The 19,328-nt window shown below is 41.2% G+C and overlaps 1 protein-coding gene across 2 annotated transcripts in view; it reads left to right on the forward strand.

Moving 5' to 3' along the window:
- LOC114144237 (furin-like protease kpc-1) overlaps positions 1-19,059 on the forward strand; it is a 230,091-nt gene extending 211,032 nt beyond the window's left edge. Inside the window, exons 17-20 of one of the 2 annotated variants that reach the window (XM_028016836.1) lie at positions 1,119-1,242; positions 8,534-8,703; positions 13,915-13,989; positions 16,422-17,269. In XM_028016836.1, the coding sequence (XP_027872637.1) occupies positions 1,119-1,242; positions 8,534-8,703; positions 13,915-13,989; positions 16,422-16,580 (528 nt within the window). In that variant the 3' untranslated portion in view covers positions 16,581-17,269. Of the gene's footprint in view, positions 1-1,118; positions 1,243-8,533; positions 9,749-13,914; positions 13,990-16,421; positions 17,270-17,640 lie in introns of those variants that run through there. The other variant, XR_003595448.1, reaches the window with a different exon arrangement.
- The last annotated feature ends 269 nt before the right edge of the window (positions 19,060-19,328 follow it).

The raw sequence follows: 19,328 nt of genomic DNA on the forward strand, positions 1-19,328 counted from the left end.
GGTATACAAGCCTTATTGATCCACCTGTCACATCCAGCTGTTTGTTTACCAACAACAAATCAATGCAACTCTCAGCTGGGGAGCAGCCAGGCCTGGCCCCAGATCTGCTCTGAGCTCTCTCTCTCACACACACACACCCCCACACACACACACAACACGCACACACACAAAACACCAAGCGCAGTTCAACACAGAATACACACAAATACCACATACCCGCTCAATGCAGATATTACCGGTATACACGATTACTTGTATTCGAATCCTTATGTTTCATTTTCCAAACCATAAGAATCTTTGTTTCTCTAAAGGCGATAAACAAAAAAACATTGATATCATCTGAAAATAATAATATAAACTTAAGTGTATTTGAGACTTTACTTTATCTCGTTTATGTATACTATGAACAATTTGGGGCCAAATACACACCCTTGTGGAACACCACAATTTATGTCCATGTGAGCTGATTTGTACAAACTGTCGCCTGTTTTTAAGTAACTCATCGCCCAGTTCTGACCAGTGGCATCAAATGCTTTCCATAAGCTTATAAATATTCCTGCTGCATATCTTTTTTTTTATTGTACAGCGTTTGAGATGTTGATCTTTCTTTTCTGTAACCATGCTGAAAAGTCCATTTATTTCAGGGGCAAGGTACATTTTCTTTCACCGGAGAATCACAGCCCTACTGCTGTGATTGGTTAAAACATTTACTGTTTATTGTTTCATATTTCCTGTAAAACCAAATAGAGTTGATGACTGGGTCTTTACTCATTGTGCTTTGATATTGTATCTAAAGTTCAGTAGTCCTGCAGCTCATTGACAATTTGGCTGACTTTAAATGTTAATTTTAGATTTTAGTTTAAAACTCGTATTTGGAGTGTAGATTAAACACAAAGTGATCTGAAACTGTTGTCTAGAACTGTTGGCTGACTAAAAGTTGTTGATTCAACCTAATGTCGGTATGCGGTTTTACAGTGAACAATTTCACCTGCCAAAGTGGTTCCTCCTCTTTTTATAATATGCTTTTTTTTCTTTCTTTTTTTTTTGCTGGTGCAAGATTTTCTCATCAATCTCTTTTGATGGAAAAATGCCATCTTTGCTGCTGTGTTTATTTCTAGGTGGCCGACCATAAAGGCAGCGTGTGGAGCTGCAGGAGGCAGAGCGAGGAGGAGGCTGCCGGAGCTCTGCTCAGCGCCGCACTCATCCTGTACGGCACCCACCGCCCACACAAGGCCACGCTCGGTATGTGAAAGTGTCTGCCTCTTTTAGTACCTTGAACTCGCGCAAACTGAGGTGAGCGTGCGGGCGAGGACGCCGGAGAAGTGTGACAGACGCCGAGCGAGATTGGAAAACCTGACAAATGATTCATTTCATGACTATATTTCAGAAATGTATATTTTGATTTATTTTTGTTTTTGTTTTTTGCTTGGCTCAAGCTGTGTTGATGCAAAAGGCAAATATGTCACCTGATTGGGCAGTTTGGGATAGTTTTGTTTTTATAAGTCTAATTTTTCTTTCAAAGGTACGTGCGCATTTAGAATTTTTTTTTTTTTGCATTATAGGCGCCCACTCAAAATTGATGTTTTGAATAAATTACTGTGGTAATTTGATTTAAGATTCTCTTTATTTTGGTTAAGTGACAACATGACAAAAAAGACACAAGCACAACAAAGTACTATTTTACAAACCAATAATTTCTACTTTTTTCCTTTCTCTAGCATTGAAACACCTTCAAAATGTCTTAACCTTACTTTTTATCTTAATAAAATGAATAAGTTATTTCATGTCCTGTAAATTGAAAACCTAGGAATGGAGTGGTGATGATTTTTTAAACAATTTTGCAAAAAGAGAGAAAATTGACATCTAAAGCGGTGTGGCTCCCATAGTAATAACACAAATAACCCCCAAAAAGTTAGCGAAAAACATTTGATTTTTTTTTTATTAATTTTTTAGGAGACTTTTAACAGATTTCTACAACTTGTAATCAATAAAATGATTGCAAAAAAATTTATTTGATCAAAATTCATCAGAATCAGTGTTCATCCTGGTTGCTAAGCAACAAAAAAGTGACAATGCAGGGTTTCTTGTTTCTAAACTCAAGCAACTTTTTTTTTTCAATCCAAACAACTTTTTCTTACTAAAACAGCCATTGAAGGGGTTAATAATCCTGGAAAAGGATTAATGTATCATTAGGATAAAGTAATAATGGCATTTATTTAACAAAAACCCTTTTAAACTTGTTGCTGTGTAATTTATTACTGGCCATCTTTAGTATCCAAACAATACAGGTGGAGCACAAAACGAAGGGACTCCTCTTGTTCCAAATGTGAAGATTTGAAATAAAACTATGACAACATCAGAATTTTCATGAAAACCTCAGAGAAACGTCACCACCTGATACCTCCCCTGCAGCGGCTGGAGCTCTGTGGTCAGCAGAGTGACCACAGGAGCCCTGATGTGTAATTACAGTGTGACTCCTGGCTGCCCCCTCCCTGGTCTCACATGCACCTCGTTAGCGACAAAGCTAAGCCAGTTGCCCCCGCGTCCCTGCTAGGGGGATTTGGGGAGACCTTGAGTCACACTTTCCTCTGTCAACTTGAGCTGCTTGTGGTCGAAAAAAAAAAAAAAGTCACAGTCTTCCACAAATATTGATTGATTGAACGTTTGTATTCATTTTATTTACTCCTTTTCTCTTATTTTTAGCAAAGATTTTGTTGAAGATCAGACTAGAGGAAAGAGACTGTGATAGAAGATGGAAATATGACAGGAAACTGATGGAATTTCACAGTGGGAGCCTTCTCTCCCTCTGCGCGTGCGCGTGTGTGTGTGTGGGTGGGTGCGTATGTGTGTGTGTTTGGGGAGGGGAGGGATCTTGCTCTGTCTTCTCTTTTTGTCAAAATGTTGATATCTCTGTTGAGAAATCAATGGTTCCCCCCTCTTCTCCTCCCCTCCTCTCTCCATCCATCCATGTATCCCTCTCCATGTCTCTGGATCTCACCCAGGTTCAAGCTGTTACTCAATCTGCTGTCCATGCACACACACGCGCACCACCCCCCTTCCCACACACACACACACACAAACAGCTTCCTATAGGCTGCTGCTGCTATTCCTCCTTTCTTATTCCAGTTTCTGTCATTTACATCCTCTCACTAAACATCCAATACAGTCACAACTTTGTCATTCTAAAACCACAACAGCTTGCCATATATCAAGCTAAAGCTAGGTGTGGTCAGTGCCATGAACTGCTTCTGCTTCTGCTCGCTAAACTAAGCTAATTTGTTTTAGCAATTTTTTTTTTTTTTTTTACTCACAGAGAAAGGAGAAGAAATGAGGATGATGAACATACAGTACGTTGATTTCTGAAACCAACGTAAAATTGCTATGGATCTCAAAAGAAAACGTCCACCGGTCAAATGTAAAGGTTTTTTGTGATGTAACTGGGGAACCTGAAAACACAAAAACAAAAAAGAAACTGTAGTTGTCAAGTAAAATTGAGGTTCTTTCTAGAGGTTGAAACTAAATCTTAGATTCTGATAGACTTTGAATGCGTAAATATTTCAAAGGTGTGTTGGTAGAGTCCTACAAGAGAAGACTGGATGTGTAGGGGTATGCCCATTTACGCAGCTGAATTATTGCAACGCTTCTATTTTTCATGTTTTACCTTACATATTTTTGTTCATCTGTTTATTAGTTGAATTATACAGCTAAAAAGGTGTAAAAATGTCCTATTTGTATAAAATTCTTCTGTACATTGTAAGATTGTAAAACTTTGAAGGCCTCAATATGTCTCAGCTTCTGTTTGGAGACTGAAGCAAAAATATATGCATAAAACAATAAATCACCCTTAATAACAATTGTATAGTATAAATTTTAATAATATATATATTTTTTTACATGTACAGGAAAACGTTCTTTTCTGCTTTCTATGGCCACATTCTCTAACGTATTTTTCCATTTCCAGGCTTTAATTGTAATGACATCCGTCTATTGAGTCTTTATTTGGTCCTTGGAGCTTTCATGAAGCAGCAGCCATGTGAGAGCGGCCGTTGACAGCCCAGCTTTGTATCTGGCTAGCTGAGGCTGCAGATGTTTGATCTCCAGGCTGAGATCAAAACTTCTTCAAATTGAATTTCTTCAAAACTAGTTGAGGTTGCCTAATGCAGCCAAGAAAGTTCAGTTCATTTGGGGAAGTATGTATGATGTGGACCAAAGAACTGAACTCTAGTCCGCCTAAAACGCGAGGTCTGGGTTCGGTTGAAGTGAACTCTGGTGCGGTTTGAATGCGTATGTGAACGACAAGCAGACGTGAGACAGGGCATTCTGGGTAAAAAGAACCAAAACAAACATGTGAGTTTACTGCTAGTAGGAGAAATGGCCCGTGTTTTTTTTTTTTTTTTATCAAACATGAAAGGGAAATCCTACAACGGCTAAAATTTGACGCCACTCCGTTTTTGTTTACATTTCTTGAAGAAGTTGTGCTCAGTGTCTTCTTCATAGGTTTTCATGTCATTTCCATCAGTGGGTCTTGGTGCAGCGCCACCTCAGGCGAGGAGGTGAACAGGTTTCTCAAAGGGTTTGGTTCATTTGACACAGTGCAGTGTGAAAGTGAACCTCCCCAACTGAAAATGTAGCAAATGTTGCAACTTTGGTTCCCAATCAAACCGATTCTATCGGACTGTCAGGTGTGAAAACTCCCTAAATCATGATCGTTTCCAACCACAGATTTCTCAAAACCTGGTTGTGCGCTGGGATGTGCCAGTAAATTCACTGTTTCTTAATTCCTAATGTCGAAATCATCCAGTGATCGTTTCTGCACCCAAATCTATGCTAATATTTGATCAAACTGGATGGTATTTATAAATATATATATATATATATGCCATGCAGAGAACATCAGAATAAACAGGGAGACTGTTCCCTTGATCCAACACTGAAACTGGGATGTAACAGTGACCATATTGGTTCATGATAACTTTTCAGTTTTTAACAAATCCTTAGACCTTGGTAACAATTTGGATTCAGTAAAATCATTTTACTCAACCTTACACCTGAACGCACCACGTCTGTTCCGAGCAGGCAGAGCTTTGGGAGCTTTACTCTGACAGGATGAAACCGCCGCCCGTCTTTCTGGACCAGCCTTGTCCTGGTGTGTGTTTCAGAGTGTTTCTCTAAGTGTACTCAACCCTGCGTGCGCGCTTGTGTGTTTGGCGTCCGTGCAGCAAGCGAAGGTAAATTGCTGTGATTATGTGGCAGTAATTGAACAGGGATGGTGTGTTTAATTGAGTTGTTGTTTCCTGATGTTTCTCTGTAGTAGCAGGAGGCTCCGTGCTGACAGGTGCTTCATGTCGCCTCCCTAAGATGAGAAGTTTCTTTTCTTCCTTTTTTTTTTTTGTCTTTTCTACGGCAAAGTGCTTTGTGTGTCAGTTGGTTGGTGTGTGTGTGTGTGTGTGTGTGTGTGTGTGTGTGTGTTGTGAGGACTGCCTCAGCAGGTAGAAGAAAGCATTGACTCTACGAGCTTACATAAGGTATGAAGCTACGTCTCCATTACAAATGCATGCAAATATTTGTCAATATATGTCGGGAAAACACAATTTCGTGATCGCTGTGAAATTAAAATCACACGTGAAAACTTCATGCGATAACTCACTAAAAATCATGTCAGTGGTGGATATAAAAAGCTACATAAGATACAGTCATAATTCAGGCGTGACACTAGCGCCGTCAGAGGAGACGTCTGCATCTTATTCAGGTGTTGGTGCAACAAGCTCTGGGAGCGACTACATAGGTGTTGTTTGAGGAAATTGTAGTCTGCGATTTTACAAGAGTTACGGATTCAACAGGTTGGAATGATACACAACATTTTATGAACTGTGAAGCTGTGAAAGCTCTGGAGGACCCAGCTGCTCATTGTCTGAAAAACATAAATAAATTAGCAATCCTTCTCTGCTTCCTGTCGTGTTCTTCGTCGTTTTCTCCAGTAGTAACATCCGGCTGTTTGATCACGTGACTCGTGTGACGTGAAAGAAGTGTCGCCACTGCTGCTCTGCAAAATACATCTGTTTCTTTATGGCTGAAAAAACCACCTCACACTAGCACAAAAACCTATTTTTGAAATTGGTGTGTTTCCACCTGGCTTGTTTGGCGCTCGGGGCGAATCACCCTTAAGGCACCCCTTTCACCCAACCGGGGGATGAGGGTGAGTGCCGTTCCTACAAGAAACTGCCACTGTGTGTTTCTGTTAGGTGAATTTGTTTTCGTAATTTCAAGTTGTGCAATGTTATGGATTTCCAGTTCCTAAATCATGCAGCTACCTATAAGGCAGTGTGTGTGTGTGTGTGTGTGTGTGTGTGTGTGTGTGTGTGTTGGGGTGTGTATATGTGAGTGTTGTATCTGATTATCTGATCTGCCTCCTGGGCTCCTCGACCCAAATCCAATGGTTTTGTTTCCTACATCTCTTCCCCACTCTTCTTCTATCCCTTCCACTTCTTCCCTTCCTAACAACATCGCTTTCTCTCAGTGGAGGTGTGATTACTTTCCTCCTCTGAGCACCAGTGATCTGAGGGTTCAGTGTGTGTGTGTGTGTGTGTGTGTGTGTGTGTGTGTGTTTGGTTGGTGATCTGAGCAGCCTGGTGCTGGGTATTGTGCGGCGCAATTCACGGACGATGTCTCCAGATGAATGCCCCCATTCACAATTACAGCTCCTCCATTAGCTGCAGCGCCGCTCGCCGCCTTGTTGTTGTCTTTTCTTCGTCTCTGCGAGGAGGGGGGGGAGGGAAGCAATTAAAAGCAGGACAAAAACAAGATAGAGGAACACAAGCAGAGTACCTGGAGAAAGAAGGGAGGAAAAGAGAACACGAAGGGTCTCTGTCTGCGTCCGCATGCGGAGGGGATTCTCGCTGCACGCTCTTTTTCCTCCCCTGAACTTTTCAGACTAAATTACGTCTCTGCCTAAGTGGCTGGCGCAACTAATCAGCGCTGCAAGCTTATTCCTCGTTTTGCCGCACGTTTCGTGGACGATGTGCTTTAGGTTCTTTGGGTGTAAAGGTCAAGGGTGCTGTTTGAGGAATAATTCAGAAACCATTAATATTTGCATTTTTCCTTCTCAGGAAGAAAACCATTTTAAGATGAATTAGAGCGAAGGTAAACCACTGGGGCTAGTTCTTCAAGCCACGTTTCTACAAAAAAAAGGAAGAAATGTGTATTTTAAATCAATAAATACAGTCCCATTCAATAAATTACTGACAAATTAATTTATTTTAGTAACTATACCACTAAATGAAGCGCATCATAAAAATTAATTACACACAGAGGGATGTTTGAGAGCCTATATTTTTGTTCATCGTAATGATTTTTCCACATCCAAGTAATGAAAACATGACTTTTAAAATCAAAACATTACATCAGACCAATGAAAATATATGTATTTTTTAAAACATAAACAGGAACTTCAAGAAAAATTATATTTCATGCCTGCATGAAGGTTGTCATTTTCAAAAGTTGCTTTTAATCTGACATACAAGACTCGTGTGGACATACTGTTTAAAATATGACTTCATATTTATCACTTCATGAACCCAGTGAACAATAATGATATTTACATTTCAACTTGTTGATCAACTCTAAACTTAAAACATTAACTTCTACTTTTTGATGTATCATAACATTTAGGAAATTGTCGTTGGGACTGAAGTTTTACACTGTAGCCAAGCAGTTTCCCTTAAAGACTAATTGTGACACTAATAATCGTTTGATTATCAATCAAGTTTATTTTCTTAATACATTTCAGCAAAAAAATAGTCAAAAGTGTTTTACATCACGAAAACAAAAACAAAAATTAAAGTCATAAAAACAACCTACGGTCACCAAAAGAGAAACCAGTAACAAACATTACATTTTGTCGATGGCCATCATCAAAATCATCAATACACATCAGATATATTGATCAATGTTCAAAAGCAACTCTAAACAGATCAAGGTTTTAGCCTTGATTTAGAAGAACTCCGCGTTTCGGCTGTTTTGCAGTTTTCTGGAAGTTGGTAGAAGCTGAATGTTGCTGTAAAACGTTTAGACAGGGACTTAAAAATTTAGACGCTCAACAACTGTTGCTTAACAAACACGTCAATCCAAAAGTTTGACTTCCTTAGTCGGGGAAAACATAAATATATGTCACATAATGCAGCCTCCAAATGGGATTTTATCTGAAGGGTCAAACACAAAATGATCCACCTTACTATAGAAAGAAAATAATGGTTTTCAAGTTTTACAAACATTTTCAATGTGTAGCATGCAGCTCTGTTCAGCCTAATACTCTATGAAAAAATTAAATAATGTGCCAATGGAAATATTATTAAGGAATTATTTACTTAAAACAAGCTCTTTTATTTTGCTGAAAAGTCACTTATAAGTTAGTTTTGTCTCGTTTCAAGTGTTTTAACATATTTGCATTAGAAACTAGAAAACAAAATGACTTGGTAAGATTTTTGCAGAATTGAGCTGCGTTATGAATTCTCCGTTCTTCTGTTTTGTGTCTCAGAGGGGCCCCTGCAGAGCGTCGTGTCTATGGGGGGCCGTCACCCGGTCCCTCACGGTGGGCTCTACCGGAGGGACCGCTCCCCTCCTCTGGACGTGCTTCAGTGGGTCTTCCACATGGAGAGGGACAGGAAAGTACGAGCTAGCGACATCACTTTGCCAAGCAAACACAAGGTACAGTACTGTACACAGAGGTAAAGCATCTCTCACACACCATTCACACACACACCACCCACACCCACGCTGTGATTTACTGTTCCAATAAATCACTGGAGCCGCCTAATTTCCTATGGATTTCAATTTCCCCCTGGATATATCTGCATTGATCAACTTCAGGTGTGAGGATGTGCCAGGCGTCGCTCACGGTGACACTGAAGAATGGCTCTCAGATCTCTGCCATACGGCTCAACGTGTTGGGGTGCGTGTGTGTGTGTGTGTGTGTGTGTGTTATAACTGTAGGACTTGTGCGCATGCAGCGTTTCTGTTCAGCTCCGTCGTCACCGGCGAGGCGTTCAGGAGACAAATCCTTGACATCTGAAAGTGTCAGAGATAGAGGATCAGACGTATCGAGACTCCAGATACTGTTACTGCGATCAGATCGTCGTCTGTTCAGATCACGAGGAACAATTAAACATCCAGATCAGACCAGCGTAACCAGCAAGTTTCAATGGATGCAATCCAGACGCCCATCTTTTATCACCTTATTAAACCAATTGTAGCGCTGATAAAAGTTTGCCTGTAGATGAACGATGTGTGTGTGTGTGTGTGTTTCTGGCTGACATGTCCTTGCAGAGGTGCGTGCTCCTCTGGGCCTGTAGATGAGTTTTGAGCCGGTGTTAGGAGGCGGCGACGAGGCCTGACAACGTCTTTACCCCGAGTTTCTCCCCTGGAGGCAGATCTGAATGGATTGTAGGAGCAAGGAGGAGAAATAAATTGGAGAAAAGGATAAATCAATGCTTGGCAGAGAGGCAAACAGACCTTCCAACCCCCCCAGTCCACACATACGCACACACACACACACACACACACACACGCACAGGTTCCACAGCGTGGCTTTTTTTTTTCTTCCTTGGGCTGTTTTGGATTGGTATGCAGAGCTGAAGAGAGAGACACTCAGAAAAAGACTTGGCCTACAAATGATGTCCTTTGTTTGATCCATTACGTTGGAGGGGGTGGGGAGTTGTTGGTGGACTGGTGTGTGTTGGGGTGTGTGTGTGTGGTGGTGGGGGGGTGAGAGAGAGGGATGTTCTGTTTATTGCACAGCTCAAAGATTGTTTGAAAATGTACTAACAAAGCTTTTAATCTCAGCAGTTATTTGCTTCCCTGTTGCATGTGGTTTTTCTTGCTTGCCACTAGCCGCGTTTCAGTCGCAAATATGCGCAAAAACTTTGTAAATATTCCGCTAATATGTCGAAAAAACATGATTTTGCAATTGAAGTGTTCCCATTAAATAAGAAACGCAATTAAAATCGCATGTGAATACGTTTGTCCACGCGATAAGTCACTAAAAAACACGCCGCGCCATCATCCTCCAACCACTTTCTGTCGTCTTCTTCTTTGTGGTTTGCACCAGTGGCAACATCCGGTTGCTGATCATGTGATGCCAACAAAACCTTTCCATTGCTGTTTTGCAAAATAAACCATGGCTGTACCGATTTATCGGCCAGCCGATTTCCTTAATATTGTGAGATCTGTGATCGGCCGGTTTTTACATGTGAAGCCGATCTTATCCACTGATGCCGTCAAACTCGGCAAAGGTCTAAAAATCAACCACTGTGCTTTTCTCTTCTCCCGTGAGAGAGATTTGACTGACAAACCGGACAACCAGGTCATGTCTGCACATTTACAGTTGATAATAGTCCATTGTTGCCAATTCAGCAGCTTTCTTGATATATTGAGCAACATTTCAGACAAAAAAAAAAGTGGTATTGGCCAAAATCGGAATCGGTAAGTTAGGCTTTTTAAAAGATTGGTAATCGGCGATCGGCCAGAAAACTGCAATCGGTGCATCCCTAAAACAAACCAACTTTGATATGGCAAAAAAAAAACTTATCCTAGTGCAAAAAGTTTTTTATGGAGAAACTAGAGCTTTTTCTAATTTGCTGTTACCATTAAGTAGATTTCTTTACAAAATGTCAGATTTCAAAAATAAATGTCAGCTGCTGATTAGAGAAAGTTTCCAACTATTTCAGGTTGTTCAAGATAAATATTGTATGATTCCTGTCATCAGTCTGTTTCTGTTGCAGAAGAAGTTTAGAAAATTGTGCAAAAATACCAACAAAAACCAAAATTAATCTCGAAGACAGCTTTATTTTATCTGTAATAACGTCAATATGTGGAAAAACACAACTACTGTATTTTTGCACATTTAAGAGCGAAAACCTGAGCAGTGGTAAATATGACGAGGTGTTTAAACAATCGGTACTTTAACGGTGAATGGAAACAACATGCATTTTAATCTAAAGCATGAGTAAATATGTTTGCTTTAGGGTAGACTGTGCATTGACAACTTTAGTTTGTTTTCATAAGAAAAGAAAAAAAAGTGATTTGAAGCGACACGAAGCAGGATGTCCAACCAGCAGCAGCAGATCCTCGGAGATGACGCTGACCTGAGAGGAAGATACAGACAGTAGAACAGAGTTGAAGTTGGATTAGAAAAAATACCCATAAATGACATTACAACAACAAATTAATGAGTGATACAAAAACTCCTGAATTTCTCTATTATCGTTTGCATAGTGTAAAAGCTAACGTGAAGTTCATCTTGTAAAAATGCTGAGAGTTTTCTTCTTTGTGCTCTTTACTCACGGCTTCAAAAGTCTACAGTTATTAGTTTACGGCAATGAGTTGAGAAAGCGTACTTGTAACTTATATAGGCAGAAATATTGAATAAATCAGAACATCCATTCAGATGAAATCAGATTAAAAATGCCTTTTGAAAATGACAACCTTTCAGCGGGTGTTAAACATAACATAAACGCCACATTTCTGTATTTAAATGTTATCTGATGTTATATCCTAATGTTAAATGTTGTGGTTTTTTAGTACCTTTAAGCAGAAAAGCATCACAGCTGGCAGATAAAACATCTTAAAAGCATTAAGTTGATCAGCACACCGCAAAAACACAAAATCTTGCAAAGCAATTTTGGTCTAATTTCTAATGCAAATATCTTAGTACTCTTGAAATAAGACAAAGCTGACTCAAGATATATGTGCTTGTTCAATAATTCGCTAATATTGATGAAAAAGTCCTAGTTCCATTGGCAGCTTATTTCACTTCTGACATGGGAAAAATGTCTTGTTTCAAATGAAATAATCTACCAGTGGAACTAGCATTGTTTTCATCATGAATACCAACGATGCTAGCTTGAAACACAGCCCCACCTCTAACACACACACAGTGTATTAGTGTAGTCATTTTGTTCACGGACAATAAATCACTCATCAGCCCTGAGCTGCTCTTTATATTTCCGCTAACTAGCAACTGTTAACACTTTATAACCAGCGTTGATGTAAAAGCGGCGCATAAAGCTGCCAGAACTTGTCGTAAACCCTTCTCACTTGCTTCTTAAATATGGATCTAATTGTATGAGGCCCCCTGCTGAGGTTATCAGACCATTTTCACTCTCAAAACAGACCCTTAAAATGCAATCAAATCTCAACTTCAACCTCCCTCTAATTATTTATGCAGCAATTTTTTCCCCATCACCGCTCCGCTCTGTCTGCGCTCCAACACTCTGTCTCTCTCTCTCTCTTTTTTATTTTTTATTTTTTCTGAGACATGCACCACTCTGAGTTCTTCACACCCCGTTTAGATTAGCTTGGGAGTTCTCTCTCTCTCTCTCTCTCTCTCTCTCTCTCTCTCTCTCTCTCTCTCTCTCTCTCTCTCTCTCTCTCTCTCTTTTTTTTTTTCAGAGTTTCTTTTTATAGTTTGGTCGCTCGTACTGTACTCCCTGCTGTGCTTCTATTTTCATGAATGCTGTGAGAAATAATTGAAAGCGCCGTGTTCGGCGCCGTCTGTTGCAGCTCTCCCACTTGCTCATGCCTTGTAAATACTGTATCGCTAAAACCCCCGCTGAAAAGCTGCCAGTTCGGGAATCCTCACAGCTCCGAGAGAGGGAGGGAGAGAGAAAGAGGGAGGGAGACGTCAACGCTCGCTGAAAACTTGAGCCGAGAATCACATTGTTACCGCGAGCTGAACGCTGCTCCTGTTTGGACGGAGCTTGTTCAGCTGCTTGTTCTTGTCGATTTTTTTTTTCTTTTTACTGTGAAACTAAATTCTCTGTGAATGTCTTTTTCTCCGCATGTTTGCTCGAAAATTTCTCACCCGTGACTTCTACGCAAAGCGGCAGAAGCATGTCAGAGGAGTCGTGACTCCTGCTGTAAGCCAGGCTGTAGCAGATGGAAGACATCAAGGAACGAATGTTGTGTGTGTGTGTGTGTGTGTGTGTGTGTGTGTGTGTGTGTGTGTGTGTGTGTGTGTGTAGAGGAGCTTTCCAGACAATGACCTCTGGCCCTGCTGCCGTCAGGTGTGTGGGGAACGAAAGCCCCTCGCCTCTACCAGTGTGGGTCTAATAATGTTGAGCACCGATACTTGTGGCAGGAGTGTGAAACTCATTTTCATTTTTGGGTCATGTCAAGAATGTATTGATAAAACTGTTAAAATATTAAGAAATAGCTCTTTCTGCATTTGTTGAGTGCTTCTTGAAATCAAATATTGAGCGTTTCTTCATGTTGATGTACTTTGACAGTATGCGGAATAAAAAATTAAAAAATTGCTTTGATTTGGTTGATAAAGTCATGTTTAAGAGCCGCGGTGTTCAAGCGTTTTTGCCCTGGGGGCCAAAACTGGCAGGTTTAAACTACATCTTTAAATCAAAGATGTGAAAATTAGTTTGATTTTATTTATTTATTTATTTATTGTATCTGCTCAACAATAAAACAACATTTTAATGAAATCTGTATATCAGTAAAGATCCACAACATGAAAAAACTGCGGACTTATTAAAAGAAAAACAGACATCTTCCACATTTTGTGGGTCATGAACTGTTTTCTGTTTTAGTGGCCACATTTTTACTGTCCTAGACTTGTGGTCAGGGGTTGAAAAATCATTTCAAGGGTCACAAACGGCCCCCAAACCACACTATGAACACTTCTGCTTTTAGAGTCCAGAGGGCCACGTAAAAAAATTACACTGGGCCGAATTTGGCCCCTGAGCCTCAAGTTTGACGCACATAACTTAAGAATGTCCTAACCTCTTCTGCTTTATTTAGCTGCATGGAAGTGCAGAAAGCAGTAAAATAATTTCTGTATTTCTAATTCTGAAACTGGCATATGCCGCTCACACTGCCTGTTTAACGTGAAACATCTCCTCCATGATCCAGATGTCGGAAACTACAGGAGGCAGAGCGACGAGCATGAACCTCATCGAGCCCCCGACGCGGAGGGGGGCGTTGAAGGTTTGTAAATTGCTGTGCGTTTTTGAAATTTTTTTTTTTTTTTTTGGATGAGATGCAGGAAAATATTTTTCAATCAGACAAATATGTGTTTTCATGTGAGGCACACCTGGCAGGAAGCCCACTTGGCCACCAAAATGTATGTTTGTTTGTTTGTTTGTTTTGGGGGGGTTTTTACGTCGCATATGTTGATGTCTACAGCTGGAGCGGTTATTGAAGCTGGCAAATATTTTGACAATTATTCAGTTCGTAAAATCAATGTTTTCGTCCCACAAATATGCGGCTGTGGCTTTTAGGTTTTATCTGTTGCTCATTGTTGGCAGGAAAAAATCTCGCAGCATGAATGGCGACCTGGGTCAACTGCTAGATTAATATTTATTCATATAGAAATTTCTAGAAACATAGAGAAGTTGAGACAGACAGACAGACAGACAGACAGACAGACAGATAGACAGATAGATAGATAGATAGATAGATAGATAGATAGATAGATAGATAGATAGATACTTTTTTGTGAACCTACACTAGCTGCCCAGTAGGTGGCAGTGTGTTAAGTGAGGCTTTTATGCAAGTGTAGCATCAACACACAAGTAAATTGTAGCGATAACTACGGTTTACTTGAAAGAATTGGCTGTATAGAGAAAGAAGTGATTTAAAACTGGAGTTACGCAACAGTTTGAGTCAAACCTCGAGGCGGTTGCAGCTAATGGTAACCAGCTGCTAATATGCCTTCGCTAGCTAGCTATTGAGCTTATTCAAGTCCATAATGGGTAAGAAAACGCTAAATTACCACCAGTTAACTGGGCGATGTTGGTCTTTGTCATTGATTCACTTCTGTTGTCAAGCTATATGACTTATTTACAGGTCATAAGTTCCATTCAGAGCGGTCTTAAAAAGTCTTAAATTTAAGTTGGTGGATCCTACAGACGTCCTGACGTTGCTATAAGATCCTTTTTACAGACTAAATGTAGACTAGCATCGACTGATTTACTATAACATATACAGTGGGTAAAATATGTATTGGACACGTCAACATTTTTCTCAGTAAATATATTTCAAATGGGGTTACTGGCATGAAATTTTCTCCAGTTCTCAGCAACGACCCAAGTAATCCACACATAAACAAACAAAGCAAATTAGTTTAGAAATAAAGTTATGGTCAATACATGTAGTGGAACAGGGACTAAGTATCTAATACACTTACATAAATGTCTTAAATATGTTTTTTTTAACCTTAACTCTCTTTCCATTGTCTTCCTTGGAAGTCATCTTCAAATTTATATCCAAGTTGTCCTGGTACATTTATCCATTCATCCTCCATTCATTTATTTGAAGGTCTGGCAGTAACACATGTTATAAGATGACCCACACTATCATGTTCCTGCCTTCAAACTTCCCTTCTAACATGGTTCTTCCTCCAACAATGGTTTGTGCAAAGAGTTTAGCTTAAGCCTCAATCTCCAGGTAAAACTGTGCCTGCGATTTCAGGGTCTCACTGTTAATGCTTCTTGGCTCTTGGACAACTCTTTTGACTTTTCCATCAGAAATCCTATGAGAGACGCCTGGCTGTGTCTGCTTTATGTTGAACTTCTCCTCTTCTGGATTATGGCCCCAACGAGCATTCGCTAGAATATCCAGAGGTTTAGAAAGACATCCCCCACCATTGCCGTCCAAATGTTTTGCAACGGTGCGACTTTCTTTTTTACGAAGACTTCCTATCTCTATGTCCAATACTTTGCTAACAAGAAACCAGTTTATATTAATGAGTTAACATTAAACCAGCTTATCGCAGCTGATTCTAAGTGCTGACAGATCTCAGTTGCTTTGTTGTTGTTGGGTTTTTTTTGGTCTTCTTGGCTTCCTTTGGTTCATGTGTACAGTAGTTATACCCTGTACCATTCCACTTTATTGCACATAACTTTACAAACAACTAATTTGTTGTTTTCTTTGCATGTTTGGATTACTTGGCTTGTTACCGAAATGTGGTGTGAGTTTCATGTCGATAGACTGAGCCCCCGTCTATTGGCACTTCCGTTTTGGTCCATTTTTTGGTGGAACGTAACTAAAATATTGGAAAGAAATCCACCTTGGGAAGCTGAAATGCCGAGGCACATTGCTGCTTGACACAATAGGTCGGGGTTTACAAATCAGTCAATGAAGAAGCACTATGTCCCTTCATTGGCACTGAATGTTAGTGTTAGCTAACCAAGCTCCTGTGGTATTGCCAAAGTGCTTCTACTGTGTGTATTAAGGCACATTAAGGTACATTTTATGTTTGAACTATTAAAACAGGCAACTCTTATCATTTCAGAGGCGTCTAAGTATTTCTATATTGCCTCTGTTCTCGGTCAACTATGGTCCCTAACTCTCGCGAATCCTGGGGCTCCATATGCATATATGATTAGAATGATTGTCACTTTTTTTTTTCTCCACAGCTACGTCCATCAGATGTTCAGCAGATGTCCAGACCTGTTCTCGCGACGAAAACAGAACCGAAAGGAAGAAGACAGACAGACAGAACTGGTCCTTACCACCAAAAGACTCAAAGGGTGTCGCCACGAAGACGGACCAATTGGACCAATCAGAACCACTAGGCTGAAGCTCTGTGAGAAGAAAAAGGAGGAGGTTGGGAGGGTGTAGTACGGAGCAGGGAGTAGAAGACGCAACATGGAACAAGATTAAATAAAGACTGTTGTTTTCCTCTGTGCAGCAAGCCAATTGATCAGGAATCGACTTGTATTTTCTACTGTGTGTGACCCCAGTGTCAGCTGTGATTATTGCTTGTAACTTCTTTACCCAATCCCCTTTCCCACCTGTCCAAACTGCACACCAATCCTTTCTCCCACCCCCGCCAAGAAAGAAAGAAATAAAGAAAGAAAATAGTTTGAGGGAGAGGTTTCAACGCTCCTCAGTTCGCCTCTGCGAGTTGCGAAGGGTTAGCGAGCGATATGTTTGTCTTTTTCCACTTCAGTGAAGGGTGAATTCAGCTTGGCAGCAATAAGAAATGGATTACCCGTTCATTTAGGAGGCTGCGTCACTCCTCATTGAGCTGGACAAATAACAAATTAATTCCTAGCCGCCTAATTTCTCTCTGTTCTCCGCTGAGTTTTCGATGGCGTCGAATTACCGATCAGAGCCGCGTAGCCGCTCCCTCAACTTTTTCTTCTTCTTTTTTTTTTTTTTTTTTTTATCAATTCATTAAAAATGTGCCACGAGGGGTGAGAGAGATGCGATGGAGGGAAGATATCTTCCTAGCTGCTGGTGGAATATTTGGAAGAAGGAAAAAAAAAACTTTACAGGGGGAAAAAAAAAAGTTCTTTAGTTTTTCTTCTACTATACAATAGCATTTTGTTTTTGTTGTTGTTTTTTTATCAAGTCGTCTCAATCTCGTATCAGTCAAGTGCGGGTCAGGTTGCTCGTGGTGTTTTGTAAAGTATTGACAGGCTGGTATTGATGTTTCAATTAGCGCAGCGTTACACAGTGCTGCGGCGTGGTAACACGGCGCGGCTCCCGCCATCTGCTTCTGCCTCCGCGTCTGACGAACGAGGCACGTGGGGCTAATCGAGCCGCACATGAGCGATGGCACCGCGATATCTGGCTGGAGCACGCGAACACGCACGTCCTTATGCAGGGGCGGGGGGGGGTGCTGAAGAGTGTGTGTGTGTGTGTGTGTGTGTGTGTTTGGGGGTTCGGGGGGAGGCTTCTTGTTTAAAGAGCCCCGCAGAAAAGAAAAAAAAAAGAAGAAGCTTGTGCCACGGGGAGCAGCCAGCAGGTTATTTCTCCCAACAAGGATTCAGGCTATAGAAGCACCAGATGCACGAGATGGAAAATTCTTCAAAAGCTTGTCTTGATGAAAAGACAAAAAAAAAAAAAAAAAAAAAAAGGAAATGGCTTGTGCCAGGTTTCTCTTGCACTGGGACAGACTGGAATAACAGTGTGCATTATGCCTGGCGTTGCTGCCTGCCAAACCACACGAATCAAAGGCCTCATTGTGTGGATTACCTCGTTAATCTGCTGATGCCATTGAGCAGTATTGCAGGTGTTAATGTGCCAGTTTTTTTTCTTCCTCTCCTCACTATCTCTCTCTCTCTCTCTCTCTCTTCTTTTATTGGGGAGGTGTAGCGTCAGGTTTGTAATCTGCTTTAAATGCTTTCTGGGGAACGACACAGTGAAACTCTGCCAAGAGATTGCGAGGAGCTCTCTGTTAAAGGGGATGGAAAGGCGAGTGGTAGGGTGTGTGTGCAGGGGAGGTGGTGTGGGGGGGGGTACGCGGTGCCGAAGCCTGTGGGGACTATAGCTGGTGAGCTGCATGGCCCACACCACTTGTTGAAATATAGGGCTGCATGAATAATGAAAGAGGGAGAGGGGAAGCGATATTGCTAAAGCAGTCCCACAATGACATCCATCATAGTAATGCCCCGTCGCTCTGCTTCTTTTGTCTCATCCGGCGCACTAACTCCAAGTTGCGTCTCTTTGGAGGAGCGAGCGTGCTCCGTGTCTGATAGATAGATAGATAGATAGATAGATAGATAGATAGATAGATAGATAGATAGATAGATAGATAGATAGATAGATAGATAGATAGATAGATGCACAAGGAAAAAAAGGAGTGAAAAGTGGAGAGAAATGTGCTTCTTTTCTGCTCCCCGGGGTGGTCTCTTCATCCAGGGGCCTCAAAGAGCGACAGAATACACCTCCCTGCTACAATGGAAGGGGGCGGGGGGTGGAGGGGCTGTTGCTATTTGAGTGTGTGTGTGTGTGTGTGTGTGTAGTGGGGGTGCAGCTTTAAGCAGGCCTTTGAGTGGCCTAATTGCATTGGAATACAGCAGCCTGAGAGCTGGTTCAGATCACGGCGGGCTGCTGGAGGGGTGAGCGCCCGCACCTCGACAGCCACACTCAGCAAAAGAGCCCCGGCACAAAGCGCACAATTAATGCTCTCCCTCTCGTTAACTCTCTCCCCACTTTTTGTCCTCTCCTACTTTTTTTTTTTTTTTTTTTATCAGCTCATCCCCATCCCCCTCCTCCTCCTCCTCCATCTCCCTCCGTCCTGACCGAACAGCTCAGTATGTCGTCACTCACCCACTGTATTAATCCTCCCATGCAGCCCCGTCAATCTCCCCATCTTTGATGCACACAACAATTACAGTAAAGATGAAAGGCGTGGGTCGGCCGCCTTCCCATTATGTAAGACCTGAAACAGGGAGAAAATGACTGAGATGCAAGCATGCTGGTCTGAAATAATAATAATAATAAAACTTTTAGAGGCAGATGGACATGTGTACCGGTTCACACGTTCTGTGCTCAAACAGTGAATATTGAAAGAAGTAGAAACAGAATTACAT

The sequence above is a fragment of the Xiphophorus couchianus genome, chromosome 5, assembly GCF_001444195.1.
Source record: "Xiphophorus couchianus chromosome 5, X_couchianus-1.0, whole genome shotgun sequence".
NCBI lineage: Eukaryota > Metazoa > Chordata > Actinopteri > Cyprinodontiformes > Poeciliidae > Xiphophorus > Xiphophorus couchianus.